Below are 16740 nucleotides of genomic sequence, written 5' to 3'. Positions count from 1 at the left end.
CCAGCCCTGATCCCAGCCTCAGCAGCTCTGACACATAGCCTCTTTAACGCACTGACAGCTGGGAGAGGCCTCACGTCATGTACGGGCAACTGCTGGATTGGCTTCGATATTTGGTAGCCTGGCAGCCTGTCATCATTGGCCTGGTACAAGGCATCAACTATGTCCTGGGCCTGGAATAGTCAGGAAGAAGAGCATCCGTCTGCTATGGACCTCAGGGCACTCTCCTCCCTGCCCTCCAAGATGAGCTGGGTGGGAAAGACTCAAAAGGGGCACTTGGGCCACTCAGTACCCCTCTGGCTGTGCCCGGGCTGGGGAGGGAGATGGTGGAGAGCCAGCCAGTGGGGCTGTCAGCAGTGGGGGCTTTTTAAAAGAAAACTATTTTGATGAATATATTTAAAACCTTTTTTATTGTGGAGCATAGGAATTGCCCCCAACTCTTCCAGGCCTTGCCTTCCTTGTTTGAGCAGGGCGGGAGCAGAGCCACATTTTTGATTTAAAGGAGCCTTCTCATCTCCGGCTGAGAGCCTCAGCCGCCCCACCCCTGCCCCCCGCCCTTCCTTCCCTCTGTGGGGTGCCGGCCTGGTTTACTCTGTGTGGGAGAGCCCATGGGCTCTGCCTGGTACCACAGATACACACTGATGGGGGGTGAGGTGTCTTCCTTCCTCCCTTTCTGGGCCCCTCAGTCGGTGTTGTGTCAACTCTGTCTTCCCTTGTCCAGGACCCATTGACTGGTTGATGCAAGTGGAGCCTAGTCCTGACTTTTGCAGGGAGGGATGCCCTGGGATCTCACAGTTCACCGAGGATTTGTCTGGGGGAAACCCAAAGCAGCAGCAGTTTGGGTAACATGCCCCCAGCAAAGACCAGAGTCTCTCTGTGTGTAGTTGGGCCATGGGAACTACTGTTGGCAGCAGTGATTGAAGGCCTCTTGTGCAATCTGACCCTTCAGCCCGGAAGTGGTGACACGCACCAAAGGCCACTCTGCCACGTCACTTCCTTCCCGGAAAGCCTGCGTGAGGGTGTGCATGTGCGTCTGTTCGTGTGTGGCAGTAGAACTGTGACAGATAGGACTTCTCCCTATCGTCAGACAGTGTTCCCTTGAAGCTGCCAGGGGATTCCCAGCCCAGGGAATATCCCTCTGTCAACTTCCACGTTCATGGGTCCTGCCTGAGCCTGGTCACAGGAATAATGGTGGGTATGAAGAGAAGAGGGCAAGATCCAGGCAAGTGTGGGTTCTAAAAAGGTTCCAGGTAGGCCCTAGCTCTGGCCCTAGGAGTTTTGAAGGAAGTGGGAGGGCAAACATGGGCCTTCAGCACTGGGTTCCTAGGGAATGTGGCCCAGCGGGGCCTGCCTTCAAGTGCAGCAAGAGCCAAGCAGGATCTTGTCACTCCATTCTGAATAAAGCTCCATGAGCTGGGTTGGAAAGCTGAACATCCATCTTGCTTTATTCTTCCCTGGGGTCCCCGGGAGTGCCTTGCCTTTGCTGCCTTTTGCTGTTTCCATTTGAAAGCTGGATCCTAGGGGTGGTTGGCCCCACTCCTTATCCGTGGGAATGGTGGGATGCCAGACTCCTGTCCCGTGACAGAAGGGCCCTGGAGCATCACTGGGTGACTCTCTCCTTACCACCTGAGGTGAGGTCAGTGCCCTGCCTGCTACCAACACCACTTTTCATGGGCCACCCTCAGCTTCGGCTTCTCTCACCCAGCTGTGGCTTTGCATGGTCCCCACTGCTTGTGTCAGTGGGCCCGTCCTCAGAGTGGAATGGGGACCAGTTGAAGGGTGCAGGGAATGTCCTTTCACTCTTGTCCCTCTATGTGTCAGGCTCATGTGAGAAGCCAAGACCAGGCTTTCCAAGGCTCTCTTTTCATACTTCATCAAGTCTGAGTCCCATGTCCTCCCAACAGCCCAACTCTTGTCTTGGTTCTGCTCTGAGTCCAGTCTCCTCTCCATCCCATCCCCCAATCTCATCCCCAAAAGACTGTCTCAGAAGCCCCAAGCAGCCTTGCCTCCTAGCCTAACAGCTGGAGATACTGGCACTCCCAGGGAGGAGTTTTATGATGCATCCGCCAAACCTAGTTCCATCTCCTGGCTTCCCTGGCTCTGTCCCTGGCATCCCAGGTCCCTGATCACAGAGACCACAAACCTCGGACACTTGGGTCTTAACCCTTCGTGCTTGATCTGTGTGTGGCCTGGGTCACCAGTCCTGGTCCTCTCTGCCTCCACAGACACGAGCACGACCCCAATCGTGAGTGCCTCCTCCAGCTTGGCATCCCCGCTCCCTCACACCTCACCCTAGTCCTGACCCTGCCACAGCCCCAGCTCCGCTTGTCCCGTCAGCCACCAGACTGTGCATTTCTGTAGCTCTGTTGCTGGAGCTGGCGCTAGGCTGCTTGCTCCTCCTCTTCCCCGGGAAGTGCCCTCCCCTCCTTTTAGGGCCAGCACTCCAGCTCGTGTTCCAAGGCCTCAGCCTGGCTCTGAGAAGTTCCTGCACACAAGGCCAAAGAGTGCTGTCGGCACAGTTCCCGCGGCATGGCCCAAGAGGGGCTGGACACAGCTGGACTGAGTAGAGCTTCAAGAAGCAGGGATTCTGAAGAAGAGGGCTGTTCTGGGCTTCTTGAGAGCCAGGTAGGGAGAAACCTAGTCTTCCTAGTGGACCCAGACCTGTAGTTCTGACCAAGAGGCTGGGATGAGAGAAGAGACAAGGCTTTGTGGGGTGGGGCGGGGGTCGGTGATTGAAGGGAGTAGGGAGCCTGAGAATGACCAGGATGACAGGTTGGTGTGACATTGAGACTGAAATGGTCAAAGTGATCCAACTTAGGGTCCCCAGTGCCTAGAAGAGTTGACCACTTGAATAGCGGTGTGAATGTGAAAGAAAAAACGTGAGGCCTGCTCACAGAGACATGTGGTTCTGAAGAGCAAAGGTGGACGCCGAAGCCCTGACCCTGGGCTGGGTTGAAAGAATCCACCTGGGAGAGACTCTTTCATGAGGTTCATTCCATCTGTGCCCCTGGGAGGGTGACACTGAGCAGGCATTAAAGACTCAGTCTGATATAATCGGGAGAGTAGAGGAACCTGGGAGTTAGCAGGAAGATTCCCAGCCAGAATGAGTTTCAGCTCCAGAAGAGGTGCAGTGTACAGGCTGGGGTCATGCTTGTGTAACCTCTGTTAGTAACTCAGTGCTTGCTGACAAGCGAAAGTGAAATAGAGGGGAGAGGGGACCAGTGCTTTCCCAGAAGGATTTCACTAATTCTGCCCTTCCCAGAACCAGCTCCAGAGAAGAAGGCTTTGCTCTCTCTGCGACGGGGTAAGTCCCTGGCCCCTGTGTGGTTCCGTTTCTCCATCCCTGTAACAAAGGGGTTAGGGCACACTCAGCATAAGGTTAATGATACTAAGAGCTGGTGTGGGGAGCACTGTCACTGGATGGTCTTCAGCTTTGTTGCCAAGTGCTGAAAGAGCCCCAGGCTGTGCTGGATGCCTGCCGTAAGTAAACAACAAGTAAACAACAGTACCTGGCCGCCCGTTAGAGTTCAGACCGAGGGCGGGCTGTGGAACCCCCAGGAAGGGCAGGCCCATGGAAATGGCTAGGATCGAGCCACTGAGAAATTGAGAGAAGTAGTTGATTGACGTTATCCTCCCCCACCAGCCCGAGAGAGGAAGTTGTTACAGATAAATAGAACCAGGCACGCCAGCTCCTGACACATCCATCAAGACCATGGGACAGAACTGGACACCAGGTGGGACCTGGGGCTGGCCTGGGCGGGCAGGATGAGGTCTGAGAACAGAAGGGAGTGCTGCGGGTGGCCCTGAGCCTTACCCCCAGGGAGTGGCGGGGCGGGGGGTACTCCATTCTGCTGTTGTGTTACGGCTTTCAGCCTCTGTCTGGGTGCTGTGGTTCTGGCTGCACTCCAGTATCTCCCTGCCCTCCATTAGAAAAGGGCCATGATGTGGGTAGGGCCTCAGGACCCCTTCTGCTCCTCCAATGCCCTGGGCCGAGCCCAGGAATCTCTGGGCCAGAGTTGCATCCAGGCCGGGATATCGACCATGCCTGGCAGTCAGACAGCGGTTGACCTCTGTGACTGTCCTGCCCTTAGATCGCAGCCCTTTGCTGGTCCTGCTTTTGTGTGCCCACATGATCTGTCACCTGGTTGGAGCCACACCTGTACCTCGGGCCACTGCCACTGCCTCAACTGGGGTCGAAAAGGACCCCTGCCTCCCAAGAGCTAAGCGGTGCCCAGCATTGGAGGTGACCTGGCCAGAAATGGAAATCCCACTAAGTAAGGAGCAATTTTGATGGGATCCCAAAGAACACAGTGGTCTGGGGTGGGTTGTGGGCACAGAGGGTCCAAGGGTGGGGTTGACTCCTGAGCTGCACCCTACCCCAACCTTCTGCCATGTAGCCCCACCAGCTAGGCCAGCTTGCCAGAGCATTTAGCATGTTCCCTCCCACCCAGCATCATGAGTGTGGGTTTAGGGCCCAGCTCCCAAGGTGCTCCTTATCCAGTGGGATGGAGAGAATAAGGATAAGGATCAGGCCCACGGGTGGGGGACATCTCTTGATCACCTTCCTCTAGGCCATGCCTCCCCTGCCTGAGTCCTGAGTTCCACTTGGGGGACAGTGGACAGTAGCGGGAGGGTGGTCAGAGGACCATAAGGATGGTCAGAGGACTCCTAGAGCCTTGACTGCAGTATGCCCCAAGGCCCAGCCTGCTCCCTCCCTGCCAGCCCCCTTGGTCTCTGGCCACCCCAGAGGAGCAATGGCCTCCTGCTGCTGCCTCCTTGGCCAGGGCTCCTAGAGTCACCAGAGCTGAGCTCTAGAAAAGGTCATCCTGAAGAAACAGGCTCAGAGGGAGTGCTCACCTGAACCAAGAACCTGTCCCCAGATTTCCTCTTGTTCAGCCCTGAGTCTCCCTGTAGACAACCACACTTCCCCATTAGCAGACTTTCCCACCTGCGTGTATTCACAGCAGCACTCCAGGTTCCTGAATTGTGGGGCCTGGGAGGCAGGGCAGCATGACAGAGGGGAGGGTGTGCCCTGTGGAAGAGCTAACAGCCACACGTGTCCCCTAGATGGAACGCTGACCTTGTCCTGTACCGCCTGCAGCCGCTCCACCTTCAGCATCCTCTACTGGATGGGCAATGGTTCCTTCATCGAGCACCTCCCAGGTCGGCTGCGAGAGGGCAGTACCAGGTGAGGGGTGCAGCAGTGAGGCCAGCAGGAGGGGAGGCGGCTTCTTGTAGTCCTCTCTCATGGCCTTCCGCCCTCTGCTGCAGCAGGGAGTACCAGGGTGCACGCACCCAGCTGCGGCGGGCCTTGGCGCTAGAGGAGCTGAATCCCACCCTGCTCAACACCAACTTCTCTTGTGTCTTTGCTGATCCTGACCAGACCGCCCAGCGTCATGTCATCCTGGCCCAGCTCTGGGTGAGAAACCTGAAACCTGAGGGAAGGTTTCCACGGACAGGAGGAGCAGTTTGGGGAGCAAAGGGTGGGCTCGGCCCAGAGCGGCCTCCCGCTACTGTCCACTGTCCCCCAAGTGGAACTCAGGACTCAGGCAGGGGAGGCATGGCCTAGAGGAAGGTGATCAAGAGATGTCCCCCACCCGTGGGCCTGATCCTTGTCTACCTTCACTTCCCCAGGCTGGGCTGAAGACCGGTCTGCCTTCTACTCAAGAAGCCCCACCCTCCAGCAGGTCACCTCTGCCTCGTCATCGCGACAGGTGAATTCCCAAGCCTGGTTGAGTCGTCGCCTTTTTCCTGGGGTCTACACGCTCTTGCAGCTCAGGCCTCCCTCTAACAGACTGTCGCAGGGAAGGGATGGGCTAAATGCTGCTTCTGATCCACAGCTGCATCCTTGTCATGCCCGGCAGGGCCCACATATGGGTGTGCATAAATGATTTTTCACTGGAGGTATGACATCTGCTCTGTCATTTAAGCCGTCCTTCCACTTACAGAACTTGGCTCATCCCAAGAGGGAGTGTGGAAAGAGAGGGACTGTTACTCAGAATGTAAAGACAAGGCCAGGAGAAAGGATTGGAGAGAAGGTACATAGCTGGGAAAACTTGGCAGGGACAAAGATGTGCTCTAAAGAGCCGAAATTTCCCTTTTCCTGCACAGATCAAGACTGCTCAGCACTTAAGGGAGAAAAATAGACTTTATTTACAAGTAATAACATTTAGAAAAGATCCATCCCTGGCCCTTAAAAACCTTCCCATCACTCCAAATCCCACCGCAGTGTTAAGTCTGGGGAAGGTGGGGGATGAGCTGCAGCTGCCTCCCCGGCCCCCATCCCTGCTGCCTCACCTAGGCGTGGGGCCCATCTGTTCTGGAAAAAAGGATCTTCTGGGCATTCGAGCCCTTGGGTGGATGGGAGCACCTCTGGGTGCACCCACTAGGTCAGTGCCCAGTCCTGGACTTAAAAAGCACAGGGCCCTAGATGGGCCCAGCCACCAAGAGCAGCAGGGACCAGGGCCTGCTCCTCCAATGGTCCCTTCTGGATCCAGAGGCTGGGGAGGACTGACTTGGCCCTCGGGCCCAGCCACTCAAAGCCAGCCTCAAGTCTGTTTGTGATGGAGAAGTGACTTCGCTCTAAGAAAACATGAGGAGGCAAGGTAGGGAGAAGACCCAGACTCTCCAGGTCTCCAGGGCCAACTCTGAGGACACATCTGTTCACCTAGCGAAGGCTCCGGTGAAGATCCAGGTACCAGGCCGGGGTGTGGGCAGGCATCACTGTCTCTAGGGGTCTGGCCACTGTTGGCCTGGGAGCTGAGAGAAGGCACTGAAAGGGACAGTAGAAGGAGAAGGACCAGGCGAGGTTGGCATTTGAGGACACAGATGGGGCCTCTCACTGGTCCTGGCCCTTTAGTGCTTTGCCTGGAAGAGAGAAACATAGTCACATGGCTGGGGACATGAGATGCCAGCCTGTACCAGATGGCTCAAGGAGGCCTCTCACAGCTCCCGAAGCCCCCTGACTAGGATCCCTTTCTTGGGAGTGACCCGGACACCTCTACCTTCAGGTTCTCAGTTGCCAGCTATGCCCAAGCAGCCCTGAGTCTCCTCTCCTCCACCAGCAGGTAACCAAGGCAGGGGGCACCCACACTTTGCAACCACCTCCAGCAGCCTAGCTAAGCCCTGTCATGGAAGCCTCCTGAAGGATGGCCTGGAGGAGTGCCCCACTTCCACCCATTTTCTTAAGAGTCCACCACCCCCTTCCCTGTCAGTGCTTCCACCTTGCCCTTGGCCCGAGGGGTGGCAGTGGCGGCAGCGAGGGCAGCGGCAGTGGCAGCACTGGCTGCAGTGGTAGCGATGCGCGGAGAGCGGCGGGTCCCACTGCGGGTGTTGGGAGAGGCCTTGGACAGAGCTTTCTTTGAGGCTCCCCTCCGCAGCAGGCTGTTCCCGAGCTTCTTGGGCGTGTTAAGGATGCTGAAAGCCATGGACTGGCGGCGGTCAGCCTGTTGGGGAGGGAGGGGCTGTCAAACTGGGCTGCACTCACACTCTGCCACCAAGGCCTCCCCAGGGGCTCCCTCCAGCCCCCTATACTAACCTGTTTAACAGCCGGAGCAGCAGCTTTCTTCTGGGCCTCCGTAGTGCTCTGTTTGCGCCCTTCATGTCGGTCCCGGGGAGTCATGGGTCGTGGGAAACAGCTGGTGGCCTTCTTAGACTATGGGGAAGAGAAGTTGACATCCAAAGCCAGACATGTGTCTCTGCATCAAGCCCTTGGACAGCGAAGGCTCCCCTTTAGTCCACTTTTCAAATTTGGGGAGCTGGGCTAGACTGGGCAAGCTGCTAGACAGAACAAGAAGTAACCAGGGTTGCCTACCTCTGGGGTACCGGGACCCTGATGGGGCTCTGAGGAGACCCGTTTTCGCTGCAGCCGGGTGGTGATGCCCGTGCCCTCCGCTATCTGGGCTGGCTGCATGCTGGCTCGGCGCAGGGTCTCCCGGGGGTCACCAGTTTTCATCTCCTCATCTGTGATGGTAGCCAGGCTCAGGGAAGGCTGCATAGGGTGGAAAAAGTGGTCAAGGGGTGCAGAACTGCCCCCAGAACTCTTCACTGGCCTGGTATGCAGGGCAGCTCAGGCCTTCTGTGGTGGAAGGCCTCCTTGCCGTTGTCTTCCTCTACTCTTGCCCTGCAGGATGGCCACAGGAGGCGGCAGAGCAAACCCCCACACTGGCCTGCCCACAGGTAGTTCACCCCAAACCCTTCTAGGCCAGCTAGTCCACAGAAGCATAAGGTCACCCTCTGCAGCAGGCCAGAGACCCAGGGCACTAGGGTCAGTGAGTAGTACTGGGGTGGCGTGCCCAGGGAGGAGGAGGGGAGCTGGCCTGGGGCCTGAGCTCACCCTAGACTCCAGGGGGTAGCAGGTCTTCAAGTGAGGGGGGCACACCCGGTTGCGCTGCTGCAGCTCTGCGATGCGGTTCCAGTCGTCCAGCTGCTCAGGCTCATCCTGGCAAGTGCCCATGTAGAAGCTGTTCCTTCCTGTGGAGAGCCAGGAGACAGGAGCAGGTGGGGCTGGAAGGCCAGGAAGCGTGAGGGGAGCAGCAGGGGGTCACCCCCTGGTCCTGGCATCTTGCTAACCTTCGTGTCCACCACTTCTGTCCCCCTCTCCCGTGGACTTGAGGCTTGGGGCCTCAGAGTCCTGTTGTGCTCAGGGCTGCAGATCGCAGGGCGAGGCTCACAGGGCATTTCTACCGTGGGGGCTGGCTCACCGCTCTCTCTCTGGGGAGGTCAAAGGAGATCCTCCGCAGAGGCTGTGACACCTTAGAGAAACTGAGGACCAGAGAACTGAGGACCTAGGGGGTCCTGGAGGGCAAGAGCCTTCAGGAAGAATCTAAAAATAGAACACTGGCCCAGCAGAGCTCTTCTGGCACCTCTTACCCCCTGAGATGGGGTAACAGAGGACCTGAGCTGAGCATCACGATTAGGCTGGGAATCCTAGGCCCCTTGTGTGAATGTTTCCCATTCACCCAGGCTGAGATGAAGAGCAGCCTAAGGGACAGACAAGGCCCTGAGACTACAGGGAAGAGGGGCAGGCAAGGTACTGGAAGGTAATTAGCCTTGGGGTTTTAGAAGTTTGTCCCTTTCCTGTGCCAGGATCTGCTTCCTGTCTCATCTGTGTTTCAAGCCCCTATGGTCACCTCACCTGGAGGGACCCCACTGGATACACCAGCCTGGGAGCGGCGAGCAGAGCTGCGAGTGGTGGGCCGGTACCCAGGTAGACTGAGCAGAGCCGAGTTGCCATCATCAGGAGAGCCCAGGCGGGCTAGAGACTGGGTAGAAGACGTGGCTCGTGGGCCAGCCTGGGAGGCAGGGGCGGACTGGGTGCTGTAGAAGGATGAATTGGCGCTGTCTGGCTCTTCCACATCTAGCTTCTGGAAGAGAGAATTAATCTGGTGGGGTGGGGCTCTGACAGTCCACAAAGCAGCCTCCTGTTCCCCTTCCTAAAATGCCTGTGTTCCCACACTGCTTTGTAGGGATTCTTAGCTGCAGAGCTGCAAGAAATGGGCCTTGTTGCTAAGAATCCTGCATAAGGTGCTGAGGCCATACCCATTTTCTCTTGCCTGTTGACCGTGCTTTGAAGGCAGGCAGGCAGAGTTGTGTATCAGACCAGTTTAGAATCAAGGTGTAAAAAAATAAAGGATCGGCCTACCGGTCTCAGCTAGCAAATGGCAGAGCCAGGGCTGGAATGCTTGGCTCCCCGGCTAGTCAGGCTCATCCCATAGTCTCCACTGTCCCCTCAACCTGAGCTGGCCATGACCCTGCCCATCTTTTCGTTCTCCAGCTTCTTGGTAGCAAAGGGCAACCCACACCAAGGAGGTACCCTTTGCTGCATGAAAGTTACCTCCCCACTCCCCAACCTCCTCAGGATATGGAAACACAGCCAGCCAGAATTCCCAGCCTGGCAGGCAGCCTTCTGGATGACCACAACGCATCTCAGCCACCCAGGTGGTGTGCTAGAGGCCCAGGGCTGGGCAGTAACTTCACGTTCTCTCCCTTTAGCCTGCACAGGGTCAGTGCTACCCATGGAGAAACCCGCCTTAAAACCAACAGGCATCCAATTCCAGCCCTGCCCTTTTCTACAAAAGAGGCTTTTGTTTCTTGGGATCTTAAGATACAGCTTAATCAGTCTGGCCAGCCTTGGGAGGCTACTGTGAGGACCCGATGGGGAAGATGCCCTTATGAGCAAGGGAGCATGACTGGCTTACAGTCCCACTCCCAGCAGCCTGACCTTGGTCATGGTGATATTGATGATTTGCGTGGTACGTCGACGAGCAGAGCGGGTCTTCCGGCCTGAATCCAGGAAGACGTCCCCCAAGGAGTCCAGGCTGCTCTCCAGTGGGGCCTGACCACGAGCTGGGATTGGGGTGAAGTAGAGAGACTCCAGGGATTCTACCTTGGGGGGCAGGCGCTGGGAGATGGGGGAGGCTGGCTCTCCAGGGATACTGGTGCCATCTGGCTGAGTTCGAGGCAGCTTGCTGTAGAAAAGGCATTTTGTTCATCCCTTTGCTCCAAAGTAACCAACTCCTACATTTACTACAAGCAGACCAGGTCAAGCACCCCATTTTTTCTCTGATTTTTGAGAAGTACCCAGGAAAGCCCTTAGCCCGGGCCCTCCCTTCACTCTCCATTCCAGGTGAGCTCATCTACTCCCATGGCTCTCTGAGGTCCTTAACACTGGCAACTCCGGGATTCCACTATCCCAGACATCGCCCCCTGGACACCCAGCTCCACAGTATTCCTCCTGGATGAGCCACTTCAGGGAACAAGGGCAGCCTCCAGATGGGCACTCCCCAGCCACAATCCTACCCAACAGCTCACCTAACCACACCCCCGTCCGTTCGCATGTCTTTGGCCAGTCCGCCTCATCTCCTCTCACCTAGACTTAGTGGCACCTGAGGGGAGGTTCGAGCCTACCTCTACCACTGTGTGACCTTGGTCAAATGACTGCCCCTTTATGCCCCAGTCTCATCTGTTAAAGTACATAATCACGGAACCTACTTCAGAGGATTTTGAGGGGTAAATAAATGCATTATTTATTATGTCTGTAGCGTCAGCTTCACTGGCTATGAGAAAAGCTTTCTAAGATGCAAACTGGACCACATATTGCTTCATTTCCGACCCTTCTGAGGTCCCTCAATGCCTTTAGGATCAGGTCTAGTGGGGTTCGCAGCCAGCCCTCCTCACCTCACTTGCCAGCACAGCCAGGCTTTCTCAACCTCTGCCCTCTGCTCCCCTCTGTTCAGCAGGCACACACACTTTCGGCTCGTCTGCAGACTCCAAGCAGAAGTGACAGCCTCCAGGCAGCCCCTTCTGACCCCTCATTTCTTCTTACTCCCTTGGGGCCCTATACAAATCCGTGCCCTACCACCTGTGCCCGGGGTTTCCTTACACTTCCCGACGAATAAGCTCCCAGAGGGCAAAGGGACCACATCTTTATCTCACTAGGCCCAGTGGCCAGGACAACCTGACAGCAGGCACTCAGGGAACAAGAGGGTGGCAGGGTGCCTCCTCACCTGGTGATGGTGAGGGGAGTCCCCTCCTCACAGCTCAAATCCAGGCTGTCCACACTCAAGTCCAGCTGAGGCTTAGCCTGGGGCTCCCGGCTCTTTAAGGCATCAGTTGCCACTTGGAACTTGCCCAGATCTCGAAGCTGCTGGTCAGCGTGGGCAACCTGAGGAGGAGAGGGCCGGGGAGCATGAAGACAAGCCTCAGGCAGGGGCAGCCTGGAGGTGGGGGCGGGGGGTGGCATAAGGGTCCAACAGGAAGAGGGTGATGAGGGAGTTGGTCCAAGCTGATACTGACCTGTGCCTCCAGGCTGCGCACCTGGGCGGTGAGGTGGCGGCAGGTCTGCTCAGCCTCCTTGGTCTTCAGCCCAGCCTGCTGCAGCTCCCGGCCCAGCCGTTCCGCTTCAGCCCGCAGCTCTTTGTTTTCCTTCTGCAGCTGCTCCAGACCCCGGAGCTGCTCCTGCAGCTCTTGGTTCTGCTGTTTCTTGGCATCATAGTGGGTCTTGGCTTTTTCCATCTATGTGGGCAGATAGGGCAGGTGGGTGGTGGGGGTGGGGCAGGGACTGGGGGTTGGGGTGCAGTGGTCCAGGGCTGGGGGCGCCTCACCTGTAGCTTATAGTGCTCAGCTGCCTGCTCCTTCTGGCTCAGCTGGGCCTGCAGCTCATTCAGCTGGGCCTGGAGGCGTTGGGCCTCTTGCTGGCTCTCCCCTCCCTGGGCCTGGAAAGCATGACAAATGCTGATCAGGGTGGCTGTTCTGTCCACTTCCCCCAAATCACTGACTTGCCCTAGGCTCCTGGGTTCCGTGGGTATTTTCAGATTCCTGTATTCTCGCTCAGGACATGCACAAAAAATCCTTTTACCCATGCCCACAACTCCCACCTAATATGGACATACCACACACCCTGTCAAGGTCCACATTCTGCAGGAGCTTTCCTTGTCCAGCTAATGCCATTTCTGGCAGAGTTCTGACAGCCCTATCTTTGCCTTCTTGGTGACCAGGCACAAACCATCTCATTCTCTCTACATGAGTAGTCTCCCCAAGGAGACTCCCTACTCCCCAACAGAGACTGAGCCTCAGGAACACTTGGTTACAGAGCATGGAGCTAGACACTTGGCACATGAGCTCTCTGAGGACCTGTGAACTCTTTTCCACCTCAAAACCACTGTGGGAGGTAACTTCATCCCCATTTCAGAGATGAAGAAACTGAGCTCAGAGATGTAAACATACTGACAAGGATCATAAAGCACAGTAAGATCTGAACCTTGGTCCACCCGACTCCAAGGCCCATGTGGGCTCATTTATAATACCGCACTGCCTCCTAACCAGACCACAGACTCCTCAGGAGCAGGGCCCACATCCAGCTCCTGGTCCCTCTGCAATGCCAGAGTGCTTAGCTCGCAGCAGACACTGGACTAGCTGGCCCTACCTCGCCTACATCTCCGAGCCCCGGGAAGGCCCCCAAATGGAGAATAAGCATCTGGGTTTTGGTTTGTTTTTAAGATTTTATTTATTTTAGAGAGAGACACAGAGAAAGCAAGAGTGAGCACAGGTAAGGAGAGAGGGAGAAGCAGGCTCCTTGCTCAGCGTGATCTGAGCTAAAGGCAGTTGCTTAACTGACTGAACCCAGGTAGGTGCCCCAGCATGTTTGTTTTTAAGATTTATTTATGTATTTGAGAAAGTATGAGTGGGAGAAAGTATGAGTGGGAGGGCCAGAAGAAGAAATCTCAAGCAGACTCCACGCTGAGTGTAGAGCCCAACGTGGGACTCAATTTCATGACCCTGAGATCACAACCTGAACTGAAATTTAAAAAGGGAAAATGCACTCCTTGCCTGGTGAATATATATTTTTTATTATATTTTTATATTATTTCTAATAATAGAAATGTTAGAGAACTTCTCTGTATACTGCTAAGTCTTGCTGGTGTTATTAATGCAGCCTGTATCAGCCATGAGAATGTTACAGGGGCTTCTGCGCAAGACTGAGATTTTTCTTTTGAATCAATTCTTTTGAATCAATTTCTGCTATTTATTTGGATTGTGAGTTTGATATCTCCACTTATTGTGCTCATGTTTTCCTGTGTTAGAATGGAACAATTATTTCAGTTTACTTCATCAAACCATTGTGAGACTTCTCAGTTAACCATAGTCAAGAGAAATTAAATGACATCTTAACCAATGATGCTGGCATATTTACTATTCTATACTCCCTTTCTAGCCAAAACTACTCTTTTGAAAAGATTAGGTAGGAGATATTGGAGAGCTGATCTCAAATTATACTCAGACCCACATCAATAATCATGGGAAGGAGGGAAGCGAGGTAACGTGATGCCCTACTTCTGATGGAGATCAGACTGTTAGTATCCCAAGAGTGGTCAGTATAGTTTGTGTTGAACTGAAACCAAGAGACAGACACTTAAATCCATCTGTCATATCCAGGTATCCCGATAAGCACGTTTATCACACAATTATCATGGAGGGGACCTGAGGGAAACAAAACTCAGCTCCCACCAACTCCTGTGACCCATCAGAGCTGGGGCGCCTGGGTGGCTCAGCGGGTTAAAGCCTCTGCCTTTGGCTCAGGTAATGATCCCGGGGTCCTGGGATCAAGCCCCACATCGGGCTCTCTGCTCGGCGGGGAGCCTGCTTCCCCCTCTCTCTCTGCCTGCCTCTCTGCCTACCTGTGATCTCTGTCTGTGAAATAAATAAATAAAATCTTGAAAAAAACAAAACAAAACAAAAAAAAACAAAACAGAGCTTTAGTGAGCCCCAAGGCCAGTGGCGCCTAACTCCTCTACCCCTGGTAAAAGCTGTGAAGCCTGAACTGCAAAAAAAGCAGGTATTAAACCAAAGAAGATGACACTGCTCTAAGTATTAAGAATATTAAGTTGCTGGGACTCCTGGGTGGCTCAGTGGGTTAAAAGCCTGCCTTCAGCTCAGGTCATGATCCCAGGGTCCTGGGATCAAGTCCCGCTTCGGGCTCCCTGCTCAGCAGGGAGCCTGCTTCTCCCTCCCCTCTGCGGCTCCCCCCTGCTTATGTGCCTCATGCTCTGTCAAATAAATAAAGTCTTTTAAACAAATATTAAGTTGCATTGTAATATAAATGTTAAGGACACTCCTCAAGGTTAAGCTGCCTAGAGCAGTGCTAGCCCAAGAACTTTCTACAGTGATAGAAATGGTTTGTATCTGCCCTGTCCAATTTGGCAGCCCTAGCTATACCTAGCTACTAAGCAAGGGAAATGAGACTAGCGCGACTGAGAAGCTGAATTTTTCATTAGTTAAACCACACAGAACTAGGAGCTACTGTAGTGCAGAATGAAGATCTGAGGGATGGGAGTCATTCTCGTCTTCCCTCGAGAGCTCCAAGAAGGGGGCACAAGCAAGGGCTCCGGAGCCACAGGCAGATGGAAAACGGTAAGGTCCTCCTCTTCCCCCATACCCACCACAGCCTGAGGGCTTACAGAGAGCCGTCCCTCCCCCTTCCTCACTCTGAGACTGAAGGAGGATGACCCAACCCCACCGTATCCTACCTTCAGCTTCTGTTGCTGCACCTTGCTGGCTTGGTCATGATCAACTAGCTTCTTACTCAGTTCTTCCACCTGGAGCAGGGGAGGAAGAGAAGACACTCAGGAGGCCCTCCCCTGGTTGTCCTGAGAAATCAGGAGCTTTCCCCAGATAAATCCCCAGTGTTCCTAGAAGAAACTCTGGTCCTTTCTCTGGCCTCCACTTAGGGAACAGCCTGCTGCTTAGGCTGGTTGGCAGGACCAGAGTGACGCGACCCAATATGTAGGGGCTGCCAGAGCCATCTGCCCATGCTCGCCTCTGTCTCAGAGACAGGCCTGCCAGAGCCCTGCAGCCTTGAGATTCAGAACTGAATCTGGGAAGCTGACATCCCATTACCACCCTACTACTGCCACTATACCCAGCCCCGACCTTCCCAGGTTGGGGACAGGAACAGGGGACTGAGTCTATAATTCTAGTAAATACTGAATACCCAGCACTTCTCCCCAAAACTGCCAAGGGCCACCGATACTCAGACCTCTTCCCAAACTGCAGGGGCTGTCAGGGCTGGAGCTAGCAACATGGCCACTGGGTTTAGCACTGGGAAGCAGACTGCCAGACAAATTGGGGAGGGCGGGCAGCCTTTCTACCCCAAGCCCAGCCCACTCCCACAAGAAAGAGGAGCAGAGGGAGGGAGGGGTCTGGAGCCTAACAGCACGAGCACTGTTGGCTCCTCCAGGCGTTCCAGGGGCTCAGGTAGGAACTGCAAAGAGGCAAGAGCTCCACTGCTGCCTGTTTGCTATTCGGTGACTGTCCCCATCACCTCAGGCTCCCTGGAGGCCACGATGTTAGGAGAGGAGGGCCCGATTCCTCAGCAGGCCGGAAGTGACTGAGGAGGAAGGGGGGTGGAGAAAGGGTGCCCCCGCTAGGCACCAGCCGACGGCCTCAATGGCCAGGGCAACGCAGGGAGATCCTTGTAAGGGCCCAGCACCCAGGCTGGGCCACCTCCTCTCTCCCTCGGGGCTTGGCCTTCCTGCTCCCAGACAGCTCTAGTTCACGCTCAGGGTTAAAGTGCCAGAGGATGATAGGCAGGTGTCCCAACGCTCACAACCCTCCCTGACCTGTGGGGGCTGCTTGTGTGAAACAAGGCCACGGTCACTTTGCCACTCCTCTTAGTTTGGCACCCAAGCTGGGAATGGAACTTGGAGATTTGGGAATCCCAAGGAATGCCAGTCACCAGTTCGGACATAGGAAAGATGAAGGGACAGAAGGATGGGGACGCCGACCTGGACTGGGTGGGAAGAGGCCCGAGAGAGGGCCCAGCACATCGCACTCCTGGGAAGCCCGGGCCTGGACTCCATGGCTTGACCCTGCCCTGTTCACAGTTCACAACAGGAGCGGGCGGAGGCAAGCTGCAGCTTGGGGTCATGCACTGAGTCGGGTCACCGCTTAAGCAGCCAGCACTTATCAGGGACCCCAGGCTTTACCTGCTTAGTTTGTGCTCTCTGAAATACCTCTAGCTGCTCCACCTGTGCACGGGGGAGGGGCAATGGAGACAGGGTGAGATGGGGACCTAAAGGCACTAGCCCTGCCACCAGGCTGATCTCACTGAGGCTCTGAGACTTTCCTCCAAAGAACGAGACTTATAGTCATTTTTAAAAAGTGACAATTTGGCTCACTCTAGTCCCCAGAAGTTCCTAGGGTCTCCACTGCGGGCATGCCTGCCAAGGACTGTGTGCTTCTAGA

At 55.3% G+C, this 16740-nt stretch overlaps 3 protein-coding genes across 13 annotated transcripts in view; 2 read left to right on the top strand and 1 right to left on the bottom strand.

Moving 5' to 3' along the window:
* Positions 1-1428, top strand: part of RNF121 (ring finger protein 121) — a 78147-nt gene extending 76719 nt beyond the window's left edge. Inside the window, exon 9 of one of the 2 annotated variants that reach the window (XM_032853218.1) lies at positions 59-1428. In XM_032853218.1, the coding sequence (XP_032709109.1) occupies positions 59-179 (121 nt within the window). In that variant the 3' untranslated portion in view covers positions 180-1428. The remainder of the gene's footprint in view (positions 1-58) is intronic. The other variant, XM_032853221.1, reaches the window with a different exon arrangement.
* A 115-nt stretch (positions 1429-1543) lies between these two features.
* On the top strand, positions 1544-5839 carry IL18BP (interleukin 18 binding protein). Of its 4 annotated transcripts, none has more exons than XM_032853225.1 (7): positions 1544-2622; positions 3260-3301; positions 3641-3731; positions 4089-4271; positions 5065-5185; positions 5272-5416; positions 5632-5839. In XM_032853225.1, exons 3-7 carry the CDS (start codon positions 3710-3712, stop codon positions 5713-5715), a joined length of 555 nt encoding a protein of 184 aa, XP_032709116.1. In that variant the 5' UTR covers positions 1544-2622; positions 3260-3301; positions 3641-3709; the 3' UTR covers positions 5716-5839. The 4 variants fall into 4 exon arrangements, with proteins under 4 accessions (XP_032709116.1, XP_032709113.1, XP_032709115.1 ...); XM_032853222.1 differs by having other exon boundaries at positions 5269-5416; XM_032853224.1 differs by lacking the exon at positions 3260-3301 and having other exon boundaries at positions 5269-5416.
* Positions 5840-6286: 447 nt separating this feature from the next.
* NUMA1 (nuclear mitotic apparatus protein 1) overlaps positions 6287-16740 on the bottom strand; it is a 74623-nt gene continuing 64169 nt past the window's right edge. For 5 of the 7 annotated variants that reach the window (XM_032853190.1, XM_032853191.1, XM_032853189.1 and 2 more), the window contains exons 15-26: positions 16482-16523; positions 15024-15092; positions 12102-12212; positions 11794-12012; positions 11505-11662; positions 10220-10466; positions 9134-9362; positions 8333-8502; positions 7811-7987; positions 7535-7651; positions 7221-7442; positions 6287-6864 (exon numbers count right to left, since the gene is read on the bottom strand). In XM_032853190.1, coding sequence (XP_032709081.1) covers positions 6853-6864; positions 7221-7442; positions 7535-7651; positions 7811-7987; positions 8333-8502; positions 9134-9362; positions 10220-10466; positions 11505-11662; positions 11794-12012; positions 12102-12212; positions 15024-15092; positions 16482-16523 — 1773 coding nt within the window. In that variant the 3' untranslated portion in view covers positions 6287-6852. The remainder of the gene's footprint in view (positions 6865-7220; positions 7443-7534; positions 7652-7810; positions 7988-8332; positions 8503-9133; positions 9363-10219; positions 10467-11504; positions 11663-11793; positions 12013-12101; positions 12213-15023; positions 15093-16481; positions 16524-16740) is intronic. The other 2 variants (XM_032853192.1, XM_032853193.1) reach the window with 2 other exon arrangements.

This window comes from Lontra canadensis, unplaced genomic scaffold (assembly GCF_010015895.1).
Source record: "Lontra canadensis isolate GAN:19392208 unplaced genomic scaffold, GSC_riverotter_1.0 scaffold7, whole genome shotgun sequence".
NCBI lineage: Eukaryota > Metazoa > Chordata > Mammalia > Carnivora > Mustelidae > Lontra > Lontra canadensis.
The sequence above is the reverse complement of the archived record's forward strand: the minus strand, read 5'-3'. Positions and strand labels throughout refer to the sequence as shown.

Excerpts from the sequence above, each read along its gene's own strand:
- IL18BP (XM_032853224.1), top strand. The coding sequence starts at position 3,710 with ATGGGACAGAACTGGACACCAG. Across the intron at positions 4,272-5,064 it reads AGAAATGGAAATCCCACTAA|ATGGAACGCTGACCTTGTCC; the intron begins GTAAGGAGCAAT and ends CGTGTCCCCTAG. Across the intron at positions 5,417-5,631 it reads TCATCCTGGCCCAGCTCTGG|GCTGGGCTGAAGACCGGTCT; the intron begins GTGAGAAACCTG and ends TCACTTCCCCAG.